Source organism: Acanthopagrus latus, chromosome 12 (assembly GCF_904848185.1).
Source record: "Acanthopagrus latus isolate v.2019 chromosome 12, fAcaLat1.1, whole genome shotgun sequence".
Taxonomy (NCBI): domain Eukaryota; kingdom Metazoa; phylum Chordata; class Actinopteri; order Spariformes; family Sparidae; genus Acanthopagrus; species Acanthopagrus latus.
The window spans coordinates 25,767,929-25,793,606 of NC_051050.1; the positions used below are offsets into that span (position 1 = coordinate 25,767,929).

The following is a 25,678-nucleotide window of genomic DNA, read 5'->3' on the forward strand; positions in this document are numbered from 1 at the left end:
TTGATTAAAGTGTATTTTGTGTTTTGTCAGCAGGTGAATATTTGTGTCGAGTGTTTTGTCGAGGCAGCAGAACGTCGGTCACATCGTCTTCAGCTGTTGTGAAATCTGATGACCGCCGGGAACAAACGTCGCGTCAGGAATCATCTGCACGAGGTCGGCTGGCAGACGGATCAACAGCTTCCACCGACACGCCGACGACAGCGTGCAGGTGGCGTCCAATTAACTGAGCGTCAGACGGAGCAGATACAAAAGTTTCGCGGCCCGATGTGAACGTTTCCTTCCAGCTGTGTGCCGACAGCTCGGAGACGCCGCTCAGCTCACAGCTGCTGATGTTCACTGGACATCTACAGTCGGATGTTTCATCCTGCAGAACACGTTCATCACATCTGAAATAAACGATGAGTCAATTCATCACGTAGTCGACTGAGAAATTAATAAATCTGAGCAACTTGGATCGCTGGTTAATTATTTCAGTCCTTCTTTTAACCATGAATACAGAAAACATTTATTTTTACTGATGATTTTTGTGTCGGTCGAACGCATCAGAGGAAATGATCAGTGGACACAGATCCTGACTGAGCTGATACGTTCATTATTAATGTTTCATATTAACTCTCAGGTAACAACAATATTTTCTGTCTGGTGGCTGCAAAAAACAAACTGCTGCTCACCTTAGCTGCCATTAGTGAGTTAGCGCAGTTAGCTCAGTTAGCAGGGCAGGTAGCGATCCAACCTTCAAGCTTGCTGCACCTGGTAGCTTTGGACTGGGACGGGTCGAGCTAGCTAGTTAGCATGCTAACTTCTCTTCAGTACACTGCAAAGACTTTTTCACATTCTGTGGATGATTTTAATTAATTTGTGAATGTTTTCAACTATAATTTAACTGTTAATTATATCAATAACCTTTAAATCTAAATAAAATATTCAATAAAGACATAAAGGATCCGTTAGTCAAACTCAGTGTGTTTGTCATGTTGTTTCAATATTTAATTAATATCTATAAATTGTGTTTATTATTAACACTTCTGTAGCTTATCAGGGTTTATTACACATTAACTTACATAATATAAAGTGTTATGATGAATCTTTTGCTGCATTAAATGTCAGAAACATGAAGATAAACACGTCTGACCACAAACTGATCCTGGTTCAGCTCAGGCTTTTCAAAATAAAAGCTTCCAGCTGTTTCCTGTGGAGGCGGCTGGTTTCAGGACCGAGGACAGAGACGCTCCAGAGGCGCTGAGGTCCAGATTCATCAGAGACCAGCTCCTGGACCGCACAGGCAGAAAGTAACTGAGTATTCAAGTACTCAGTATCGATACTTGATGCTTCTACTGCACGACATCTCAGAGCCACGTTACATCTGTAACCCACCACACTGACACCTGACTCTGCAGCCGACCCGGGTTTTTATCCATTCGGTTCTGAACATCAGACCGGCTGAACATCAGCGTCACAGCTCGGCCTCCACGCCGCCTCCTGCTGGTGAACCTTGAGTATCTTAGTGTCAGCTGATGTGTCGATATCAGCTCAGATATATTGATCACACTCCGGCTGACATCATCTCCGATATGTTCAAATGAAACAGATTGTTTTGATGATGTCACTCTGACATCAGCAGCGGCCCTGAAACATCCACCTATCAGATCCACCAGTGGAGGACAGGAGACACTTCCATCGATGAGTCGATCGAGTGTCAATCAATAATTCAATCACCAGCACGTCTGATGATCAGAGCACAGCTCTGACGTCAGCTCGCTGAACGTTTCCTGCTTCCTTCACAGGTGAAACACTGATCGATGTTTCCCAACATTTAACCAGCAAACACCTGATCGATCGATCAATCAATCAATCAATCAATCAATCAATAGATGATCGACAATAAAAACAATCATTTGTCACATTTAACCTCTGATAATTGTGTAATCGAGTACTCCAGGAGTAGTGTGTATGTGTGTGTGTGTGTGTGTGTGTGTGTGTGTGTGCGCGAGCGTGTCTTTAGTTTTAGGAGAAACTCTGAATCCTTCAATCACGCACGCGCCCCGGGGGGGGGGGGGGGGGTCAATGTGAGGTAGGGTCCCCCCTCACCTGCCTGTGTGTGTGTGTGTGTGTGTGTGTGTGTGTGTGTGTGTGTGTGTGTGTGTGTGTAAAGTGTGTATGCGGGTGCACGCCGGTGTGCGCCTGTGTGTGTGTGTGTGTGTGTGTGTGTGTGTGTCTGTGGTGAACTCACCCAACACAAACACCAGAGTAAGGGTGCTGACGAGGATCATCTCGGCGGTAATCCGACAGGTCCTGAAGGCGGAACACAGGCGGTCCGGTCCGGTCCGGTCCGGCTCTCTCTCCCGCTGTCTCCCGGTGTCTCTCACTCCCTCTCTGCGCTGCGAACCGGAGGAAGTGCCGCCGACATGCTGGAGGAGCTGGGGTCGGTGTGACGGGGCGCCCGGAGCCCCTCGGTGGACTCAGAGCAGCGCGGAGGGACCAGAGTCCGTTAAGGACCGCATGTTCCGGCCCGGTGTATCCGGTCCATGAAGAGACTCTCCCCGCTGCTGCTCGCACTCCGTCCGCGCGCCTCACTCCAACTTTCCCGGTGCTCGGTGCTGTAGCTCAGAGGACTGCCGGCGTCCGGAGCCCGCGCACATTCATACCAACAGTATCAATAATAATATCAATAATAATATTATTGATAAGAACAACAATAATAATCAGGACGATGACGCGCCTCTGTCGGCACTTCAGTCGCTGCTGCCTGGTGCGTAATGGCACGCGCGTCTCCCGGTAAAACTGCGTCTAATCCACTCCAGCTGCCTCGTGCGTCCGCTCGTGTCTCCTTCAGCGAGCCAGCGCGTGCGACCACTGAGGAAAACCTAGAAACCGCCCCCCCCGCCACACACACACACACACACACACACACACACACACACTCCCCCCTCCCCCTGACACGCACACACACACACACTCCCCCCTCCCCCTGACACGCACACACACACACACTCCCCCCTCCCCCTGACACACACACACACACTCCCCCCTCCCCCTGACACACACACGCACACACACACACTACCCTTGACACACACACACACACACACAGATACACGCATATACACAAACACGCGTACACACTAGAAGCGCGTGCGTGTCTCTCTCTGTCACTCTCAGGTGTCTATCACGCACCACGCGCGTGCAGTGATGACGCGCACGATGACCCGGGGTGATGCAGCGCGCGGCGGCATCAAAGCGAACAAACCCCAAAACGCACCCAGTGCGCGCGCTCACAGGAAGGTTCAGGAACGGACCAATGGGAGCATCTGCTGCTGACGGAGTGTAACTGAGTACATCTGCTCTGGTACTCGAGTACTTACGAGTGTTTACGTTTTCTCCTTGTATTAGATCAGTTTAGTTCCTCTGCAGATTTCAGGCTGCGTCAGAGAGGAAGGAGAAGATTTTATTATTCACTTATTTCAACATAAATACAGAAACAAAAACTAATAAACAAAATGTGGAAGGAAGAAGTACAAACACACACACAACACATTTACTGAGCTCCCGTACTAACTTAGTACTTTCATTTTATGCCACTTTATACTTAATACATAGTTGTTTTTAACTCTGCTACATTTATTAGATTATTTATTTACTAGTTTCTGTTTGTGAACTTGAGAGAACAACATCTGTTTTCAGTGATGACGACAGTCAAACAATTCAAATGTAACTCGTTCATGCAGAAACACAGAAGAATAAAAATGATGTTTGACCATCTGGGCTTCTGTAATTTTGTACTGCTGCTCAGAATCACCTTCACTTTTCTTTACAGATTCTTTAATAGAGTTTTGAGGTTTTGGGTGAACTGTTCCTTTAAGAAGTTTCCCCAGATGGATTTATTAATATTTGATGATCTCATTGTTGCCAGAAAACCAGAATCGTTCCCAGAATTTTCCATCTTGCTGAAGGTAAAAATAAGGAACCATGGCGACGCAGCAGGAGGCTGAAATATTGTTGGACGGCAGCAGAATCAGCAGCAGCGTCTCACGTTAGCTCCTCTTCAGAACCTGAGGATGAAAAACCATAAAAGGATTATAATTCATTTATAGCTGCATGCTAACAGCAGCTAGCGACACGCTCACAGTGACGATGCTAACATGATGGTGTTCAGCAGATACAGTGTTTACAGAGTCTGTAGAGTTCAGAGCTGCAGCGCAGGTGAAAGTCTTTATTTCTGCAGGTGTTGGACACTTTACAGTGATGAGGGAAAGTCGTCCTGAGGAGAAGAGGTGGAGGAAACAAAGTGTTGCAGGTTTATTCATCTTCTAATGATCCATCTACATCTGCAATCATCAGCTGTTTTCATTCTGCTCTGATCAACGTTTTCTCAATTAACAATTTGTTCCATAAATATTGAAAATGGTTTTAAAAACTTCCCTCACAACCAAGGTGACGTCGTTATTTGTTGTGTGAAATCAGAAGCAGCAGAAGCGACGAATCAGCTGACCGAGCGGCGGTGAATCTCCTCCTCTTCCTGATGTGATGTGGTCAGTTCACGCTTTGATTCATGAATAATTTCCCCAACATCCTCGAGCACACAAATCATGAGTCAGGGCTTCATATCAAACTTACGACACAGAGACCAAACGTGAGTCACTGGTGCCACTGTGAGACTCCGAACCTTCTGATCCTCTGAACATATTTTTAGCTTCTAAAATTACAGCTCATTTGGATAATTCAGCCATTAAAAACCCCGGGAGACGTCAGCAGGTGAGCCTGGACTCCACACCAGCCGCTCATTCAGCTGAACGTGTTCTCACACCAGGACGCTAAAAGCTCACTGACAGAAGGAGCCGAGGTCCGCCGGGTCCGGATCAGTTCACACGGGGCTCGTTAGAACCTTTATGTTAATGAGCTCTCTCAGCTCTGATAACATCTGAGTGTAATTCAAGTGGAGATACCTCACATGTAACTGTGGATGTTATCTGATGATTCTTACTGCTGTTGTCTGTCAGCAGCGCTTCATGTGGTGGCTGGCAGGAGCGAAGCTGCTGTCAGACACTTAATCACAGAGTTTAAGACAATTTACACAAATGAAGTGGAGCCAACAGAAAGATACAGTGCAGGAAAAGAAAGTACAATATGTCCTCTGAGATGCTGAAGAGTAGCCGAGAGGTTTGAAGTCAAATGAAGTCAAAGTTTAATGGATCAAGGACTTTATTTCAAACCAAAACATTTAGTTTAGTAATAAAAAATGAGCAGAAGTAAACGTGTAGAGGAGGACTTTATATCATCAGGAAGAGGAGAGGAGGACTGAGTTTTGAGGTTTTGGGTGAACTGTTCCTTTAAGAAGTTTCCCCAGATGGATTTATTAATATTTGATGATCTCATTGTTGCCAGAAAACCAAAATCGTTCCCAGAATTTTCCGTCTTGCTGAAGGTAAAAATAAGGAACCATGGCGACGCAGCAGGAGGCTGAAATATTGTTGGACGGCAGCAGAATCAGCAGCAGCGTCTCACGTTAGCTCCTCTTCAGAACCTGAGGATGAAAAACCATAAAAGGATTATAATTCATTTATAGCTGCATGCTAACAGCAGCTAGCGACACGCTCACAGTGACGATGCTAACATGATGGTGTTCAGCAGATACAGTGTTTACAGAGTGTGTAGAGTTCAGAGCTGCAGCGCAGGTGAAAGTCTTTATTATCTGCAGTGTTGGAGACATTAACATGTTGACAGTAGATGTGTGAGGTTGAACAGTGTGCCGGCCGACAGACAGTCTTCACTGTGAAACATCTGATACCGTAAACAGTGTGCAGTGAAAGTGACACTCTGCAGCCTGCAGGGAGGATTATAGCAATTAACTGACTTCCTGTAACACAAACATTTCTTCCTGTCACAAAACATGAATCTCATCACGGCGATTTGTCACACGACCACATAAACTCAGCCTGCGGTCGACGCTGACGAGAGCGACACAGTTCCTCTTATATAAAGAGAAGCAGTGAGTGACGAGGCCCGGAGCTCAGCCCGTGAGACGGGACGGAACCTGCTGGAAGTCTGAATTGGACCTACAGAGAGGCAGCGGTGCTGGTGGGAAGCTAACCAGCAGCTACAACAGCAGCTGTGATTGGACCGTTTGGGTCTGATGAAAAGGTGTTCTGGAGAACAGTTCATAGTGCGTCAGGTGTGAGAGCGACTGCACCAGCACATGGAACCGGACCGATGTTTGTGGTGACAGAACCTCCATGTTTGGACCTCCGTGGCTGCTTCACTGTGCTGATGATATGGAGGTGATTTCTGCAGCGGGGTCGGCTTCTCTCACAGGAGGGAAAGTTTCTCCCTGCAGTGAAACAAATCATCCTCTTCTTCCACAGTTTCATGCTGGAACTTCATTTGAATTTCAATTCTAAAAGTCTCTCTCTTTAACAAATGCACAGACCTGATTCTGAGCTGAATGTTCATGTGTGCTCAGGTGGATCAGGTGCGAAAGCGACCGTACCAACACATGGAACTGGACTGGTTAAACCGACAGAACCTCCATGTTTGGATCGCTGTGGCTGCTTCGAACGCTGATGATGTGAAAGTGTTCACTTGTCTTTGTTGTGCACGTGGCAGACTGCAAACCATCCCGACGTCCTCGAGCTCGGAACATCACAGCTGTCTCTACCTGCTGTCACTGTCAAATACTGACAACTGTTAAAAAACAAGCAAAATGGAACTAAATATTCATTATTTCTTTATATTCTTATTTTAATGGACCTGAGAAATGTTCATAATTCATTCTCTCTTCCTGTCTCACGCCTCAGTCCATCAGAATATGTGGGCAGGTTTTCACAGATTGGCTGCAGCGTTCAGAAGATCCAGATACAAAAATCATATTTAATATATTCATGTATGCTGGTGTCTTCTGTGTCTTTCAAACATTTTCTTTGTAAGTGTGAAGCGGTTTCTTTCTGTGTCCTGATTGCAAACGTCCTGCTATTGATCAGCATCAGTCTTCCTTCACTTGCAGCCGTGCGACCGACTGGCACGACGATCCGTTCGTCCTCAGTTATGGAAATATTCTGAACAGGCTGCCTGCATCGCTGCCTGCAGCAGAGCGTCGGCTGGTGGCACATTTCAAACGGACACTGGGAGAAGGTTTGGCTGTAACACAATCATCTTCACATCATACGACACTCGAGTTGTTTGAGATGACAGCTTCTACCAAGATGGACGCGGGGAGCAGAGATGCTGCGCAGCTCGCAGCGTCCGCCTCTCAAATCACATGCAGGAAACACCAGCGGCTGATGAAAACAGGTGAATCTCGTGGACACTATTTGTCTCTTTCTGGAACTGATTTTGTTCATCACGCTGACAACTCATTCAGTCATGTAACGCTCCTTTACGTAACGTGTTGTTCAGATGATGCTGTTCTTCCAGTTCGGTTTGGTTCAGGTGTAGTGGGAGACTACCTTCCTTATCCGTCCAATTATTCCACTATCTGACTCTGTGACTCCGCTCAAAAGTTAAAGTCCAAATCTGAGGAGAAACGGCTCTGAGACTAAGTCCAAATTAGAGGCGAGGCAGCAAGTCTTCAGTCCAAAAAGGTGTTTATTCCAAGAGAAGAAGTTATAAATCCATGAGGTACCCCGGGGCAACTGAGAAATCTCCCCCGATCACCCTCTTTTATACTCGAGGTCAAGGTCACCAGTGCCCTCCTGGACCACCCCCCTCATCATGATCACGCGAGACTGTCATCTTACTATTCTCATTTTTGTCTGACTTCCTTAAGGCCTACAAAGTGTCTCACCCAGGCCCCTATCTGTGGCCTTGAGTGAGCTGTAGCTGCACCTGCTGCTCCCCCACTCCAGCTTTTATTATACAGGACGCATCAAACCTTGGTCTTTCGTCAGGCTCAAATTCCCTGTTAATACAGAACTGCAAGGTGTATTCTCAAATCAATTTATATGCATGATCATGACCCTGTTTGTATTTGCCACTACACAGGCACAGAAACACTCAAAGGTTTGGAAACGATTATGTGTCTCGATAAATCCTGCCAACAGGTCCGGCTGTCTCGCCTCGAACACAGCTGGAAAGTTGAGATGCATCGTCTCCAGTCTCAAAGTGTCCTGACGTCTCATCTGAAATATCTGCTGCCACGACACACGGACGGGTCAGAACCTTATGGTTTTTTTGCTGCAATAATCCTGAAATCTCATCCAGGTTCCAGGTTTATAGATGTTGAAAGTTCTTCTCATGTACAGAATTTAACATTTTAAACATGTCAACACGACACGTGTGACAGGTAGAAGTGTCTGTGTCTGCTGCTCTGACTCACCTGTGTAGAGAACGAGCAGCTACACTTTTCTCACCTGCACTCGCCCGTTTGTTCAGATGAGATAAGACTGATTGTGATTTGATTTGTGGCGCCGTTTAGCAGAACATTAACCTCGGGTCCGACTTTCCTCCCTGCGAGCGCTGATTCTTCCTCTAACGACGGCGGTGTGATCCAGTTCATCCTGCAGCTCTGTAATTGTCCTCCTCCTAATGTTGTCCAATCACTCTATCACTGATGTATCCTCTGACTTCAGCTCATTAATCAGTGTTAATTATAATTGGCTTTTCAAGTGGTGGCTGTAATTGAATTAGTGCCTGGAGACCAAGGTAGAGGAGGTCAGTGCTGCAGGAGGTTCAGGTCGGAGCTGCTGCGAGCCGAAGAGAGATAAAGTTTGAACGAGGAGCAGTAATAAACGAGCGAGGGGAGGATGATGAGAGAGAAATCATGACAGACTAATCCCGCCTGACAGTTTGCTGTTCATTGTGTTGTGAAAGTGATTTCTCAGCAGACTGCGTCTGCTGGACTCGTCTCACAACGTCCACATTTCTCTCTTCAGCGAAACAAAACGTCCTCCTCTCCCACAGTTTCCTCCTCATGCTGGATCCTCACCTGAATGTTTAATTTTAAAAGACTTGATTCAGAGCTGGTCGAAGGACCACGTGATGACATCACAATGTTTGTCCTGTTTCATGGCGACAGAACTGGATGTTTGTGTCGAGGTGTCGCGACCTGATGCAGCTGTTAGTGACGACAAACCAGATCCACAAACTGAAACTCCTGGCAAGAACCAACAAGACCCACAACTGAGTCTGTACTCACCAGAGTTACCAGGGTTACCAGGGTTACCAGAGTAACCAGGGTAACCAGGGTTACCAGGGTTACCAGAGTAACCAGGGTAACCATAGGTTACCAGGGTAACCAGGGTAATCAGGGGTTACCAGGGTAACCAGGGTTACCAGAGTAACCAGGGTAACCAGGGTTACCAGGGTTACCAGAGTAACCAGGGTAACCATAGGTTACCAGGGGTTACCAGGGTTACCAGGGTAACCAGGGTAACCAGGGGTTACCAGGGTTACCAGGGTAACCAGGGTTACCAGAGTAACCAGGGTAACCAGGGTTACCAGGGTTACCAGAGTAACCAGGGTAACCATAGGTTACCGGGGGGTTACCAGGGGTTACCAGGGTTACCAGAGTAACCAGGGTAACCAGGGGTTACCAGGGTAACCAGGGTTACCAGAGTAGCCAGGGTAACCAGGGGTTACCAGAGGTTACCAGGGGTTACCAGAGTAACCAGGGTAACCAGGGGTTACCAGGGGTTACCAGGGTAACCAGGGTTACCAGAGTAACCAGGGTAACCAGGGGTTACCAGGGGTTACCAGGGTTACCAGAGTAACCAGGGTAACCAGGGATTACCAGGGTACCCAGGGGTTACCAGGGTTGCCAGAGTTACCAGGGTAGCCAGAGTTACCAGGGGTTACCAGGGTTACCAGGGTTACCAGGGTATGGCAGGCGGTCTCATGGTGATCAATGCTGCTGATGGGAACTGACCAGATCATCATAAACTCACCGATGACAAGAGGTTCACAACGAAACACAAATACACACACACTACGCGGTCACTCATTGGCTGTTTCGGCCTCTGGGCGGGCACAGGAGCTCCTATCTGCTCAAATTTTACAGTTTACAGTTGTTTCTTTTTCAGATAGTGTTATTAGCAGATAGAACATGAGAAAATTCTCCATTTAGTGATGGAACACACTCTGACCCTCCATGTGTACAGGCTTCTTACAGGCTGTCTGTTTGTTTGTTTGTTTGCTTGTTTGTGTGTTTGTGTGTTATCATGAGAAGTGTTAACGATGGATCACATGACGGTACTCAGGTGTTGTTAGACGAATGGTTTGATTGAATGTCATCTTGATTTCTGAAAGCTTCTTGACTCTCAGGGCCACCGTACTCTTAAGACTTAATGTTATTTATATGTATGTTGTTTAATGTAAATAATTATATATAGAGAGAGATATAAATGTCTTTCATTAACACCAGAAGCCACAATCAATGTTTGTTTCTCTTCCTGTCAGAGCAGAAACTCTCTCTGTGCTCAGGTGACGTGATGATCAATAATATAAATATCCTTTATATTCACTGAAAGACATATTCATGATATTCATTTCACAGAGTTTCAGTACGACATAAATCATTCAGCAACAATAAGGCTCTTTTTTCAATCTTATAACTTTTAATTAGTCGTTAGTTTATTTCTTTATTTCTTCTAACACACAGAAATGTCAATAATCCAAGTTTAAAATGTCAGCCGCACACAATGACACACACCTCCCACTCGTCTTTAATGAGCTGCTCGCTTTAACTGGAGCGTCACATTATTATGCCACATTTTCATCACTTACAGTCTTTATTTTGCTGAATGTGAACGTCCAGCCCCTCAGATGAACTCTTCTCTCTGCAGCTTCATCTTTCATCTCTTGTTCAATATGCTGCCCTTGATCTGCAGCTGATGTTATAATAATCATTATGAACTCTGTTTCATGTCAACATGCTCGCAGCAGGAGGAGAGCGCTCAGCCGCCACGAGAAACCTTCGTTAAACAGCGTCCACGAGAAGAAGACGATGGCGAGCGGCGGTGTTCAGGACGCCACTGCCAATGTCTGTGAGTCATTTTCCACCTCGATGACAATTAACGAGCTCATTTAAATCCCTTTATTGTTTCTGCACAGCCACTTTATTCTTTTCATTATCAGCTCAGAGGCAAATTTGACTTTAGTGTGAAAATGCTGTTGCTAATCTAAGCGATGCTAACATGCTATCAGCAACATCGGCCTATTTCAGAACCAACGTGATGACAGAATTAAATGAAACCACCAGGAGGGCGCGAGGCTGTGAAACGTCTTCAGAAGTGTTGGAATGTTCTCTTTTCAGTACGTTATTATTATTCTGTGTCCTTTTCAAGTGTAACGTTAGCCGCTCCTGTTAGCAGCGCCTGTTAGCTGCTCCTGCTAGCAGCGCCTGTTAGCTGCTCCTGTTAGCAGCTCTTGTTAGCTGCTCCTGCTAGCAGTGCCTGTTAGCTGCACCTGTCAGCTGCTCTTGTTAGCAGCGCCTGTTAGCTGCTCCTGTCAGCTGCTCTTGTTAGCAGCGCCTGTTAGCTGCTCCTGTTAGCAGCTTCTGTTAGCAGTGCCTGTTAGCATCGCCTGTTAGCTGCTCCTGTTAGCAGCTTCTGTTAGCAGCACCTGTTAGCAGCTTCTGTTAGCAGAGCCTGTTAGCATCGCCTGTTAGCTGCTCCTGTTAGCAGCTTCTGTTAGCAGCACCTGTTAGCAGCTCTTGATAGCAGCGTACAGGATGTACAGACAACATCAGCGGATCACTTTGATTCTGACAGAAACTTAAGAGCATGAAGGTTCTCTGAGGTTCTGCACAGACATCACAGAACACATTCAACTTCTTTACTTACTGATCAGATTTTGAATTGTTTAAATAAATGTCATGCAGGAAAAAGTGAAATATTTCCCCAAGAAGAAAAGAAGTAATGAAAGTATGAGATTCTTTTAAATGACAACTTTTTTAATCAGTATGCTGAAGAGTTCGTTCATTGCTCATATTGAGGATGAACATTATGGAGATCTACTGGCCTCCAAGTGGAGATTTTCCAGCGTGTCTGCAGGTTTCATATCAGAAGAAGAAGTGACCGCTGTGATCGTGTCTCTCCTGCAGCAGCCGTCTGGAGTCGGTTGCACAGACTTCATTAAACTAAAGCATTTTTGAGTACATGATGTTTCTGCTGTTTTCCTGAGCTAGCTGCAGGCTCCTCGCTGCTGCAGACACACTCTCCATCCTTTTCATTACCACCGTTTGTCAGCTGACTGTGACCTGAAGGCAGCGAGCTCTTGTTTCATCACAGGTTATTAATCCACACAGACCTGATGGCGCTCAGCCACAGAGGTAACACTCGTATCTGCGTCTTCAAATGTTTCTGACTGTACGTGTCGTCTTCTGTTACAAACAGCTCCGTTCATTTAATAAAGATGTAATTATATGTGAGGATGCTGTGGAGCTCTCCGCAGGACTGACATCCACTCGTGTCCCATCACGCCGGATAAATCAAATCTGGTTTCAATTAAATCTAAAATTAGATCTCAGTTCAGGTTTAATCACATTTGGATCCCAAATGTGTGACCTTTTCAACCAAATGCGTGAAGCGTAGTTTGGAAGTCGATTTGTTTTGGACTTGGGTTCTCTGAAGCGTCTGTGCAGCTTCAGGTGATGGTTCAGACTGAGGAACCAGAATAAGAGTCTGCAGCCATGCTAGCAGCTCTGTGAGGGGGAAGCTAAATGCTAACATCTGGATGCTAACTGAAGCTGTCATGTTGTTATTCAGCAGGTGTTAGCATGTTCACCATTAGCATGCTAATCTTAACGTTCATAAACTCCAGCTGTCAGTAGTTCTGGACAGTGCAGAACTCCTGTTGGTCTGAGGAGAAAGTGAGAAGTTTGTTTTTCTCTGTTGATTCATTTTCAAAGTCTGATCTAAAATATTTTCTCTCCTGACTTCATGACTCGGCTCCACACGAGGGAATTAAAACACTTTGTATTGTTTTCATGAAACGTGGATTCTTTTCGTCCCGTTGAGGACGCCGGGTCATCGTGCACTTCCGCCTCTCGTGGACAACATTAGTATTTCTAGGTATTTCTGGGTTACCAAGGTTACCAGGGGTCATCAGCTCTGATGGAGGCCTGCAGGCGGTCTCGTGGTGATCACTGCTGCTGATGGGAATTGACCGGAGCATCATAAATTCACCGACAACAAGAAGCTCACAACGACACACACACACACACACACACACACACACACACACACTGTTACTGTTACACAAATATGATTTTCCATAATTATGTGCGAGCAATGACAAGTTTTCCACACGTTACATTTCTTCCTCTCGACAAGCTGCCTGATTATTTCCCTGTCCGGCTCTCTGCAACACACACACACACACACACACACACACACACACACACACACACACACACACACACACACCTGTGAGGCAGTATCAGTGTGTGGCGGGTTACAGAGCTGTGAGCTCCCTCTCTCTCTCCCCCTCTTCCTCCCAGCAGACAGTGATTTAATTTAATTTAATTTCAACTCTCCTCCGCAGGGACGCTCAGATAACATTAATTAGGTTTTCTCTTTTAACTTTTTTAACACCACCCTTGTGTTCCTGCGGCTTTAAAGCAAAGAGAGACCTGTGAGGACTGCCTACCTGTCTCTGCCTCCCCCGTCTGTCTACCTGTCTGTCTACCCGTCTGTCTACCTGTCTGTCCTCCTGATTGATGGTCCGTCTGCTCATCGTTTATCCCACGTGCACATTATTCCTCACCTGTATCTCGACCCAGCGTCCTGACAGCAGCTATTTCGCTCGCTCACATAAACATTTCGTGTCACGGCGGTCTGGGTGGTCGTTATGGATACAGTCCAGCTTTGAAACGTTTCTGAGCCGGACTGACGCTGACGGCTGTATAATTACAGCTGACGAGGGAGGAGGATGCAGGAGCTGCTGCTTTTATCTTTGGATGCTTCAACACATGGAGCAGATCGTGGAGAGACCCGAGCCCGAGCTGTCTGACCCTGTTCTGCAGAGCCCACCAGGTGGTTCGGTTCAGTTTGAGTGTTTGGGTCAGATTCTGTTCAAGGAAGTGTCCAAATAATGACCCTGAAACAACAGTTGTTCATTATCACATCAGCATTTGTACAACCAGAGCAGACTGCTGGTTCTGGTCACTGCTGCTCTGCTGAGAGCCACAGACGCCTCCACACTGATGCACAGATGATCCAACTGTCACATTAGCCGACACTGTCTTGAGTTGAACCAGCTGCTGACTCACGTTCCCTCTCAGAACACGTTTCCTGGTTCTGCTGCTTCACAATAAAAGCTTTTAAATCGCTAAACTTTTATTGTGAAGGGTTTACAGGAAATGAACCATGTTAGCAGAGCGTTGTTAGCAGGGTTTCCCCCACAGAGAGTTTACAGCTGCTTCTGACTGAGACATCGGACCGCCTGACAGCCGGCCTGCTGTCATCAGAGTCAGAACCTCTGACCCACTGGGCCGCCGGGCCGCCGCTCCACTAACTAACTTATCACAGTTTCTTTTCTCGACCATCATCCTTCAACTTTTTCACTCTGCTGTGACGACTGAAGGAGAAAAGAGACTTTAATAATCTCTCCATCTGCTTGTCTGTGGTCAGAACACATCGTGTGAACGACCTGTGGGTCAGAACCGGGCTGTCTGACCCGTGTGCAGTGAGCCCGAAGTGTTTTTGTGTTGTGATTGTTGGCTGAGTTGATCTGTTGTGTTGTTCTCTCAGTAGATTGAAATGATTCGGAGGGGAGAGCGAGGAGTCGATGTTTGGTTTTTCCTGCAGAACCGGGCCGGATGTTCAACAGGCAGCTGGAGTCAAGAGGAGGACAGAAGGAAGACTAAATGCACAAGGTTCAAAATATGTGTTAAAGTCTCACTGAGAGGTGAAGGTTCCTCGTCCTGCAGCCTCAGAGTGTCAGAAATCACCTTCTCTCACACACAGCACCACGATTCAAAGGTGAGCGATGCATTAGTTTTATCACAGTGAGATTATTGTGCGGTGATTTGGTCCGACTCTGTTTTGTTTCTCTGACAGTATAATTCAGAACATGAAAACAACACGTGAACTGTTTCTCTCTCCTGTTGGACCTCCGTCTGATCAGGAGAGAGATAACGAGGATTTCACTCCGTCCACAAACATTTTATCTACCAGAATAAAATCATCATCGTCCAAACATGATTTTAATGTTGCTGACAGACTTTTTCATTTAGTTTCAAACACACGTGTCCTCATAAAACAGAAAACGTTATCAGAGCGCGTTCACGTTCCCTCCAGATATTACTCCTACTTTTTATTTTACATCCCATGTTAATATTTGACACACATGCGGAGCTCAGTAACGACCTGACGACAGACAGAAGGATCGTCCATCTTCGTACTGAACGTTCACCTGATAATTCTGGTTCTGTAACGTCCCGATCATCAGCAGTGACAGTGAAGGCAACACAGCAGGTGAGCGCTTCAGTCTGAACTCAAACTGGAGCTTTAGATTTATTGTGATGATAATATAATAATAATATAATATCAGGCTGACAGAACCTGCAGGAACATCCAGGAAGTTCACAAAGAGAGAAAATGTCTTCAGAAGATTTGATTATTTGACCAGAGAGGACGACGTGTTTCTGACTAAACGATTTCTGAATGTTTGTTTCCTCGTGTGATCTCGAGGGACGCCGACGCCGCCGCACAACATCCGGCGTCGCTTTCTGTTTTGGTCTCAACGAAAAACAAGCAAATTACACAAAAGCAATTAAAATGATTTCCTTTCATCGTCAGGCAGGACGGCTACTGTGTGTGTGTGTGTGTGTGTGTGTGTGTGTGCAGATATGTTTGTGCGGGGGAGAAAATGGAGGCGACTGGTGGAGAACAATTAGAGAGCATCTGTGTTTGTGGAGTCGTGGTGCAGCTGCGAGCTGAGGCCTCGTATTGATCCGCCGCAGCTTTGACGCCACAGTCACACACCAGAACTCACACCGAGCGTCAGAACCGGCTGACCGCGGCGCGACCTCGTGGGTTCAGTCCAACAGCAGCTGGTTCTGAGATGTTCTGTGGGCGGCAAAGTACCAAAGAACAAATTGATGGACGGATTCTGATGAAAGTGTTTTCAGTTTCAGAACATTTAGTTTTTGTTCTTCTGGTGTTTTTTCTCGCAGCTGTCACGTCTCTGATGTGTGGCCACAGTTGCCATGGTAACAGGCGTTCACCTTGTCGATCCTGTGGTTTAATCTCCATTTAGAGGAGGAACCAATCACAGCGCTGCGCAGAGAGCGGCGAGCGTCTGCTAACGGATGAGCAGCGAGCTAACTAAAGGGCAGCGCCGCCAGTTTTACACTTTGTTCACAGGTCTTGAGGAGTTTTACTTGGCTCAGGTGCACTGTGGGTAATGTAGGCAGCAGCCAGATGTTTCCTTTTTATTCCACCTGTTGTTCTTTACCATGTTTCATGTTGAGATGTGGGAACATCCAGCTGTGTTTCCGACCTGAAGCAGGATCTCCTAACACAAGCAGTTTGTACACTCGGCTCTCAGCTGCAGTTCTGTTCCAGCACACATTACAGTTACATTGAGGGTAATTATCAGACGCTTTTTGTCCAAAGCGACTTCAGTAATTCACACGTTCACACACTGATGGTGGCGGCTGCCGACCAGCATGTCAGGAGCAGTCTGGGGTTCAGTATCCTGCCCAAGGACACTTCGACATGCAGACCAGGGGAATCGAACCCGTGAATGTGATCTCAGGAGTGGTTCGCTGTGTGTTGGACTTCTTTCTCTCTCTAAACTTTGTGTGAAACTTTCTCCACAGCGGTTCTGCTTCCACCACAGTAACTGAGCAGCGGCTGGACTCAGGAGACGCGTCGTCACTGTGGATCAGAGTGACAGAGTCGAGCCGGCCTGGCCTCTCTCAGGTTGGCGTCCTGCGGCGAGGCCATTAGTGCGCTCGCAGCTTCCCCTCAGCGCCTCCATCTTCACACCGACTGCCTCCCTCCTCCTCCTCCTCCTCCTCCTCCTCCTCCTCCTCGCTCCGCTGCCCCTCACCTCACCCTGCCTGTTCTCCGTCCCCACATCGTCTCCTCTCGCACCTCGTCCCTGTGATTACCTCCTCTCTGCTGACGTCGAGCGCCTGAGAGCTGGATGTGTTTATAGCAGCGGCGCCGCCATCATCTGTCATGGCCCCCCAGCAGCCCGGTGATCAGACGCAGTGGGAGCTGCTGTTTGGTATTCACCCGCAGTCGCTGCTCAAGTTTGGTTGGTGGGCTGGCAGCCGCTGTCACTTCAGCTCGGTCACACACACACACACACACACACACACACACACACACACACACACACACACACACACGGCGGACATACATTGAATTCACAGATAACTGGTGGAAACATGTGGCGCAGAATAGAGTGATTTTCTGATTGGTTGTGTGTGTGGAGATGACAGCAGGCTGGCTGTTTGATGTGCAGCGAGCTGTGCGATCGCAGCGGGAGGTAGAGAGGCCTGCAGTGTTTGTTGAGAGTGCATGTGTGTGTGTGTGTGTGTGTGTGTGATGACACTGGTGGAGGTGGAGGCGGTGTAGCGTGGCTCTTCTGAGGTGTATTTGATGTAACTGCTCCTGTGGTACGAGTCTGACGCTGCGGTCGGAGTTCTTTTCGTTTGTGGCTTCACGCTCACACACGTTGGAGCTCAGTCTCCAACAGTGGTCTCTGGCTTCTCGATCAGCTGTAACTCCTCCACCGTCACCTCCACCTGCCGACACCACAGTCAGCCCCATACTGCCAACAGTGGAATAAATCAGGCGGTTCAGTTCACCGTCAGCCCGTCGTGTTTCGTCCCGCCTGCAGCTCGACAGGGAAACAAATGAAAGCAGCTTCTGTACCAAAGAGTCTCGCTGCTGACGGAGGAGATGAAGCTACAAAATGTTTAGATCAGCTCGGTGTTGGTTCATGTTGTGGTTCAGATCCACATGTCTCATCGCCAACATCCAGTGGTTTCACGATGAAGAAACAGACTAAAACCCAACACGTCTCCGTCGCCTCACTTCTGATGAACAAAATGAAAGAACACACTTCAGAGGAAGGTTAATGACTGATCTCCCCCGATAATACACCAAATATCTACACTGTGAACAGGAGACGTTCACAGACGATATCAAGGACAGACGTGTCGAGTCAAACTCTCTGAAGTGTTTCCTTTCATTTCCTGGAGACGTTTCCTCATCAGAAGTCAGACGACAGAGAAATGTTGTGTTTCAGTGTTTCTCCAGCCGTCAGTCTGGCACCAGAGCTTCTTCTCCAGGAGACACGATGTCGAGTGTTGGTCTGTTACACGTCTCTGTTTCAGCACGAACAACAGGAGGAAGCCCGACTACACCTGTGCGACTAACTCGCTCAGTTTAAAATGTGGCTTCAGTCTGACTCAGTGATTATTAATGCAGGAAAAGTTTTGTCACAAACTGAACTTGGAGAATATTTTTCAGCTTCTTGCTGCAGCAGAGACAGTTTTCATTTTTGGCTGTTTGTTTAGAGCTCCGGCAGAAAAATACCACAAAAACATCTTTTGCCCCGGGACACCTCCACCCGAAGATGTGATGGAGGAAGAAACAGAAGAAAGTCTCCTCAGAGACACACAGACGAGGAGGAGGAGTGACGACAGCAGCTCTGTCTGGAACATGTCGAGTGTCACCTTCTGGATTTCCAGGTAAGTGTTCCTGTAATGTGGGACGATCACACCTGTCCTGATGAGTCAGGTTTCATGTTGTCTGAGAGACATGATGAAGATGAAAATCTGCTGATGTTCTTCATGTTCAGACCGACAGTGAACGTATCTCCTGACAGTTACAGATGTTTTCCTCATATTCTTCAGAACAGAACCAACAAAAACACGTCGGCGTCTCACAGAAACCTCGCTGACCAGCAGAACTGGAGATTTGATGGCTGAGATGCATTCTGATGTTTCAGGTGATGAAACACGATCTTCTCTCCAGGTGTTTTCTTTGTGTCAGCTGATGTGTCTCCTAATGAGCAGAGGAAACAGTCAGAGCTCCATCCAAACACAACATACAACACAGACTCACAACCCGTTCACCACAATGAACCCTGAACAGGAACACAGCTGGATGAGTCCTGACTCTGGATCCTCTGGTGTCACTCTGACAACTGTGGAAACTCACACATGTACAGTGAAATATATGAAATATGTAATATGGAGGTCTGGCTGGTCTGCAGAGGCGTTACAGTCTGCAGGTGAACGTGAAGCGTCTTAAAGCCGACAGGTCCTTTTTATGTAGAACAGTTCTGACGTCTCTCACCTTTATCAGACGGAGAGACGTTTATCAGAGACAGGAGTCCTGATCCGGTCGCCTCTGATATCAGAGATGAACACATGCAGTCGGTGTGTGTGAGCTCACGTCCACCAGCTCCTGTCTGATGATCCACAGCTGATATTATGACCATCAGCTGATCACAGAGACGACTGCTGGACGTTGAGCATAATTCAAGTCACCAGGATGTAAAGTTAGCAGTTCTGCTGCGTCACATATTGACAAGTCACGTTCTCATCACATGTTCGATACCTGACTTCACATCAGGAAGTAACACGAGGTGAATATCTGGTGGATCTCAGGTCAGACGATCATGACGGATGCTGGATGTGCTCGTACCACTTTTGTCCACAGAGGCCGCCACAATCAACAGAACCTGAAGCTTGTCAGGCAGCTACGTGCAGCTCGCCACAGTTTAATCCTGGACTGTATTTATCTGCAGCCGCTCCGTCACCAGGCTGGACTCGTCGCCGACCAGCAGAAGATATCAGAGCTGTCGCTTCGTACGTTTTCACCCACTCGCCCGCTTGTAATTACCGTCTGAACAACACGACACAAACACATTTACCCCAGAAGAATCTGCCGTCTTCACCACGTGTGATTGAGCGATACATGAAGCGCCGGCTCGGAGTCTGTGATTGTATTTGAATACTCGTCTTTATTCCCTCGGCTGGAGTGTCCGTCTGTAATTTGTTTGTATCTGTGAATGTCAGCTGCTGTCTGCCGTGGAGTCTGATCAGTCTGGCATCTTTAAAAGCTCAGCCTGACAAGTAAATAGCTGAAAATTGCCTCAGAAGAGTTTTGTTCGGGGCTTTTGTTTTGATTTCTGCTGAAATTACATTCCTTTTAGGAAATGGCAGGAAGATAGCTGCTGGAGGAGCCGGCGTGGCGTGAGGCGACCCTCGTTTAAACCCGGGACATTTCAACACTGCGTCGTTGTCTTTGGCATAATGTCAGCCATTTCCTCTCCTCCGGACGTGCAGATAGAGGGCTGATGATGATAACGGCTCAAAATATTGCTCTCACATATTATAACAACACGGAGCGCCGTGTCGGCCTCCATCCTGAACGCTGGAGTTTTACACTCCACCTGTGTGTTAAAGCTGCCTGAAGACGCTGATCTGCTCCATCGCCCGGCGTGTTCTCGTCCGCCTGCTGTTGTGTGTCTGTCGGAGACGAAGGAGAGAGATGTGATGAACACATGTGACACCAGCTGATCGTCAGAGTCACAGTGACGTCATCAGTGATGTCAGAGCTGAACACCTGCATGAATGTGATTGGATGTTTCCAACGGTGAATGACGAGCTACAAACCAAGAGTTCATCCAGTGGACGAGGACGCTGCAGAGAGTCGATTCTAATGAAGCTCGTCAGCGCCGCTCGTTGGATTACGATGTTTAAACCTGCAGCTAACGAACCTGTAAAACTACGAGCGCTGATGCAGAAGCAGCACGAACACGATGAAGGTGAAGCTCGTTCCTGCAGACAGACGTCACCGTGATGATGTTCTCGTCCTTTTTGGACAAAAGTTCAAAACAATGTGAAAATTCAGCGAGTTCAAGCTAACTAACGATTACAATAACAAAAGAGTAATCAGAGTAATCAGAGTACTGTAACAGATTACTCTGTTACACTGCAGCTGAGCGTTCATCGCTGTCTGCAGGCGACGAGTCTTCACATGCGACAGCCTGCAGACAGAAGCTGTGAGGTCACGCTGGTGATTTGTAAGAGCCGGCTTGATTCAGAGCCGCTTTGATCGTGTTCACCTGTAAACACGGAGAGTTTTCAGCCTCCAAACCACAAAAGACAGAGACCAAAAAAAATAATGACTCCGGAGTGTGCGATTCCTTTCAGAGCGCCTCTGCAGCACTTTGTGTTTGTCATGTTGAGATCTCTGCATGAGGAGGAAATTGGAAGCAGCACTGTCCTTTCATCTCCCCACCGACTCAAATTAGGAACACACACACACGCACGCACACACACACACACACACACACAGTTACCTACGCTACACTAGCCTTTCTCCCTCCACATCAGGTATTTCCTCAAGCAGAAGACGATCCCAGTTTGACCTCCAAGCTCTCGTACAAACAGACTCGTACGTGCTGACGCTCGACCTGAAGCCGATAATCAGACGATGACGCAACGTTCCTCGTCCTGAACACGAATCATCGCTCTGCTGCACGTTAGCAGTGTGTGTGTGTGTGTGTGTGTGTGTGTGTGTGTTTGAAGCGGCCTGTTGGAAGGCGAAGCGGGGGGATGTGGAGGTGGAGGCGTTGCTCGCTTCATGAAAAGCATAACTGGAGGCGACACACAGCAAACAATGAAGAATACCTCCGTCTGAGAGGAGACTCAGCACAAAACAAAGAAGTGACAACCTGCTGAATTTTAATAGGATTTGAGTCAGCAGACTTTTTCACACTCTCTGTTCTCTCCAAGTGTCACAGATACAGAGAGGAAGAGGAAGAGGAAGAGGGAGAGGAAGAAGAACCAGGAGAGGGAGAAATAGATGCCAAGGAAGAGGAAGAAGAAGAGGGAGAGGAAGAAGAAGGAGATGAAGAGGAAGAGGAAGGTTGTTAGCCTGGAGGAGCGACTTGGTTGTGTTCCATTTATTACATATTAAGAGGAAATGTAACTTTTACTGCCACACAGTTATTTGACAGTTACTGATAACAGCAGGACGTGTGTCAGCATCATGGCATAAAAGTTTGTTCATATTTTCATGTTGTTCACAAGAAACATTTCTCTTTAATATTGTCCATGTATCATAAAACACGTCATGTTATATCAACGTGGTTTCAAATGATATATTTATATATGAAATATTTTCATGTTAAAACATATTTGCACAAGAATCTTTTGCTTGATCTCACAATATGTTTCTTTTTTTCTTTTTGATATGACAATAAATCAAGATAAATATTTCTAACGCAAGAAAAAAATTCTCCTGTGATAAATTTGTGTTCTGTGAAAACTTCTCGTAACAATGAACCAAAATAAATGGTGGAGGACTCGGTGGTTTCCAGCTCTCTGAGACGGACCGACAGCTGCGACCTGTTGATGTTCAGGTGACTGTAACCGTGGCAACACAGGTGCACCTGAGCAGAGCAGCTGTGTGAACCCGAACCAGGACCTGGACTGAACCGAGCCCTGAGCTCAGCGCCGTCACCACATGAAAGAGATTCATTCCTGCTCAGTATGAATGTGATGTTCTGACAGAACCTGAACCCAGCCGGCAGACGGGCCTCGTTGGTTCTGCATCCTGTTGTCTCGCTGGAGGCTTCGCTAGCTAATTATACATTTCTCCCATACGCATGTTTTAGTCCAACAACTTTACAATTCACACACACACACACACACACACACACACACACACACAGACACACCATTCACATTATGGATGGTGTGTGTGTGTGTTTTTAAAAAAGGCTCCCAGAGTCATGAAAAATGTTAAATCACTACACAGGATTAAAGTTAATCCAGACTGAAGGGCAAAACAAAACCAAACCCTAAAAGGACTCAGACAGAATCTGAATCTGTTTAATAACAAAAACGTTTCAGATTGTAACTTCATCAGGATGATGAAGGCGAGTTCATCTACTGTGTTGTTAGTTTCACATGAAGACGTTCCAACTCAATCTGAAATCATCTGATCAGATCTGATCCGTCTCAGTCCTGGTGCTGGTGTCATGTCAGACTCTGACATGCCCACCTGCCAGCCTGTCAGCCAATAGAATCCCCTCACCTGCTCAGCAGCTGCTCTCACCTGCTCCACATCAGCTCATCAGCTCTCCTGTCTGCTGTGAGGCTCCAGCAGCCTCTCAGCTTCCTGTTCACCTGTCAGGTTTGATCTGGACCTCCAGGCGAACGTGTTGAAGTCTTCTCCTCGCCGACGCCGACGCTCCACTCATCAAGGTGTGATGAAAACTGCAGCTACAGGTGAGACGTGCAGGTGTTTCCAGACACAAAGCTTCAAAACTCTGCCAGACTGCAAACTACAGAGAGACGCTTACAGGGGCAGAGTGAAATACACACTCAGAGTTTTAATACTGACAACATTAATGAGTTGAATATATAAACTGTTCCATCAGTGAAAAAACAAACTGATCTGTGTTTGGAGCTGAACAGTGGCAGGGTCCGCCACATGTAAACACACAGTGGAAATACTCCACTCCAAGTTAAAGTCCTGTCTGTTTCCTGCTGATGACAAAGTGTGAGATGTGAGTTAAAGTAACAGAAGTCAAATGTTTCTGTTTCCCTGAGTTTTACCACAATATGATGTTTTTGATATTGCTGCTGCTTTAAAGGAGCGACGTGCAGCCCAGCAGAGGAGATTCAGTCTGAGCATTTTCATATTCACAATATCAATGAGGTAAAAATACAAACTCAGAAATACGTATTTGTTCCAGCAGTGAATCAACAAAGCTGTTCTCAGAGGAACATCAGGTCCTGGAACAGCTGGAGAGGTGGCAGGGTCCGCCACATGTAAACAAAGTAACACTCAATAAAGTTTGTTTATTCAGTCAGTGAAGATTTTTCTCTTCTCATTATCACTTTTTAAACAAAACTACAGACTGCTCCTTTAATCAATACGTGAAGCTGGAATATAAAATACTTCATTTGTGTATAAAAGTTTGTATTCCACCTTTAAAGTGTATTAAGAAGTATATTCTGATTGGTGACTGTCAGCTGTCAATCAAGCACTTATTAATGAACCCGAGTCGTAACAAAAAAACAAACAAACAAACAAACTGTATATATATATATTTTTTGGACAAATGCTCTAAATGTGACGTACTTACAGCGTCAGCATCTACAACACACACTGAGCTGTAAACAACATTTCCCAGGATACATTGTGTTGGACACACTTCCAGTTTTTGAGCATCACAAACTCTGAATTTGATCCGTTGTATCTCTGTAAAGTCGAGAAGAGTCGCAGCAGTGAATCGTTTTACTTCCACTGAAGTTAGCCGGAGTTCTTCAGAGAGCGGTTCTGTGGGCCCGGGTCATCTCACACTTTGGACCAGGACTCTGCTCCAAAAGGCCTCCAGCTCCAGTAAGTTCAAACTAACTTAAGCTTTGTAAACAGCTAGCGAGCTTACATGAGCTAACGTTAGCCGTCTACAGACTGAGGGAGACGTTCAGCAGCTAGCTTCTGTTTCCAAGACAGACTTCTGAACCGTGCTGATGAAGATTATCTCAGATAAATATTTAAAACAACATGAGACAGCTAACAGCAGACATTCATCACAAGCTAACAGAGACACGAACTTGTGATTTCAGATTCTGGATGAAACTCACGGACCTGTCGACGTCTGGAACAGTTTGATGAGGTCACACTTCCCTGATGACGGTGAGGAAACGTTCTTCAGACGTGACGTGTCACAGTTTGCTGCTCACGAAGATGTTTAGAGAGAAATATTACCTGAATATGTTCTGAACATGTCAGCCTCAGCTCATAACAACCTGTTTCTCACCTGAGCAAACAGACAGAAGATAGGTAAATATTAAAACAACGTTCGATGACGTCACAGACACGTTTACAGTCACTAATCCACAGAAGATGTGTGTGCTGAGCTTGTTGATGTTCCTGTAGAGCGAGACAACCGTTAGCCAGATGTGCTAATGCTAATCAGTCCATAGTTTATTCAAAGCTGCGTTAGCATGACGTCGTCTCGTCTCTGAACTGTGTGTGAGCCAGGTTATTGTGACGGAGGAGCTTCGATGAACCTGGACCTATTCTGGACTCTCCGGCTCTCCGTCCACTCAGAGATCTGCTCTGTCGAGACGGTTTACTGTTGTTAAACTCAAATACTACCTGATTTATTTAACCCCTAATGGCAAATAATAAATAGATCTTTGTTTATCTGATGATAAAGTCTCTGCAGTGTGGATTAAATGATATGAAAATACTTTTCTACTTGTTGTGGACGTGACATCTAACCAGCAGTCAGTGACTTCAGCTGACATCAAGGTTGCGTTGGATTGCAGCGTCACATCTCTCTGCTGCTGAACGTCTCCTGTCAGCAGAACAAGGTCAGACAGTCAGATGTGACAAAATAAAGACGTGTGGGGATTAAAGTAAAAGCATGAGATGTAGAGAAAAGTCTGGGGACACGTCTGCAGCGACGGGCGTTTTGTGTCTTACAGGATTTCCAGTCGCAGGAGCGTAATCAGATTCTAACGGGAGTTTTTCTCTTCGCTGCATCAACGTGAGTGTCGTGTTTGCGGGTGGGAAGCCGGTGAGGGATCGCGTCCTTGCTGCTGCTGTCCAGCGTCGTCCTGGTCGTTCAGTATCATGAGTGTGTTTGTGTTGAGCCTCCTCCTGAGGACGCAGCTGTGAGGGAGATTTAAATCTGAAGAACGACGTCAGCAGAATGAAACTTTCACAGTATGAACTGGAGGTTGTCG

The 25,678-nt window shown here is 46.6% G+C and overlaps 1 protein-coding gene and 3 long non-coding RNA genes across 5 annotated transcripts in view; 2 read left to right on the forward strand and 2 right to left on the reverse strand.

The window, feature by feature from the left end:
• The window catches only part of gfra2b (GDNF family receptor alpha 2b), a 77,474-nt gene extending 74,606 nt beyond the window's left edge, over positions 1-2,868 (reverse strand). The window contains exon 1 of the mRNA XM_037118348.1: positions 2,231-2,868. Within this exon, the coding sequence (XP_036974243.1) occupies positions 2,231-2,270 (40 nt within the window). The 5' untranslated portion in view covers positions 2,271-2,868. The remainder of the gene's footprint in view (positions 1-2,230) is intronic.
• Positions 2,869-5,181: 2,313 nt separating this feature from the next.
• Positions 5,182-9,095, reverse strand: LOC119029478. Its single transcript, XR_005078002.1, has 2 exons — positions 8,343-9,095; positions 5,182-5,521 (listed from the first exon to the last, which is right to left on the reverse strand). It is a non-coding gene; the product is annotated as an uncharacterized LOC119029478 (long non-coding RNA).
• A 1,627-nt stretch (positions 9,096-10,722) lies between these two features.
• Positions 10,723-21,754, forward strand: LOC119029477. 2 transcript variants are annotated; one of them, XR_005078000.1, is made up of 4 exons: positions 10,723-10,973; positions 14,682-14,912; positions 18,470-18,643; positions 21,704-21,754. It is a non-coding gene; the product is annotated as an uncharacterized LOC119029477 (long non-coding RNA). The 2 variants fall into 2 exon arrangements; XR_005078001.1 differs by lacking the exon at positions 21,704-21,754 and adding an exon at positions 18,809-20,419.
• A 1,290-nt stretch (positions 21,755-23,044) lies between these two features.
• LOC119029719 lies at positions 23,045-25,145 on the forward strand. Its single transcript, XR_005078054.1, has 4 exons — positions 23,045-23,203; positions 24,191-24,323; positions 24,551-24,620; positions 24,969-25,145. It is a non-coding gene; the product is annotated as an uncharacterized LOC119029719 (long non-coding RNA).
• The last annotated feature ends 533 nt before the right edge of the window (positions 25,146-25,678 follow it).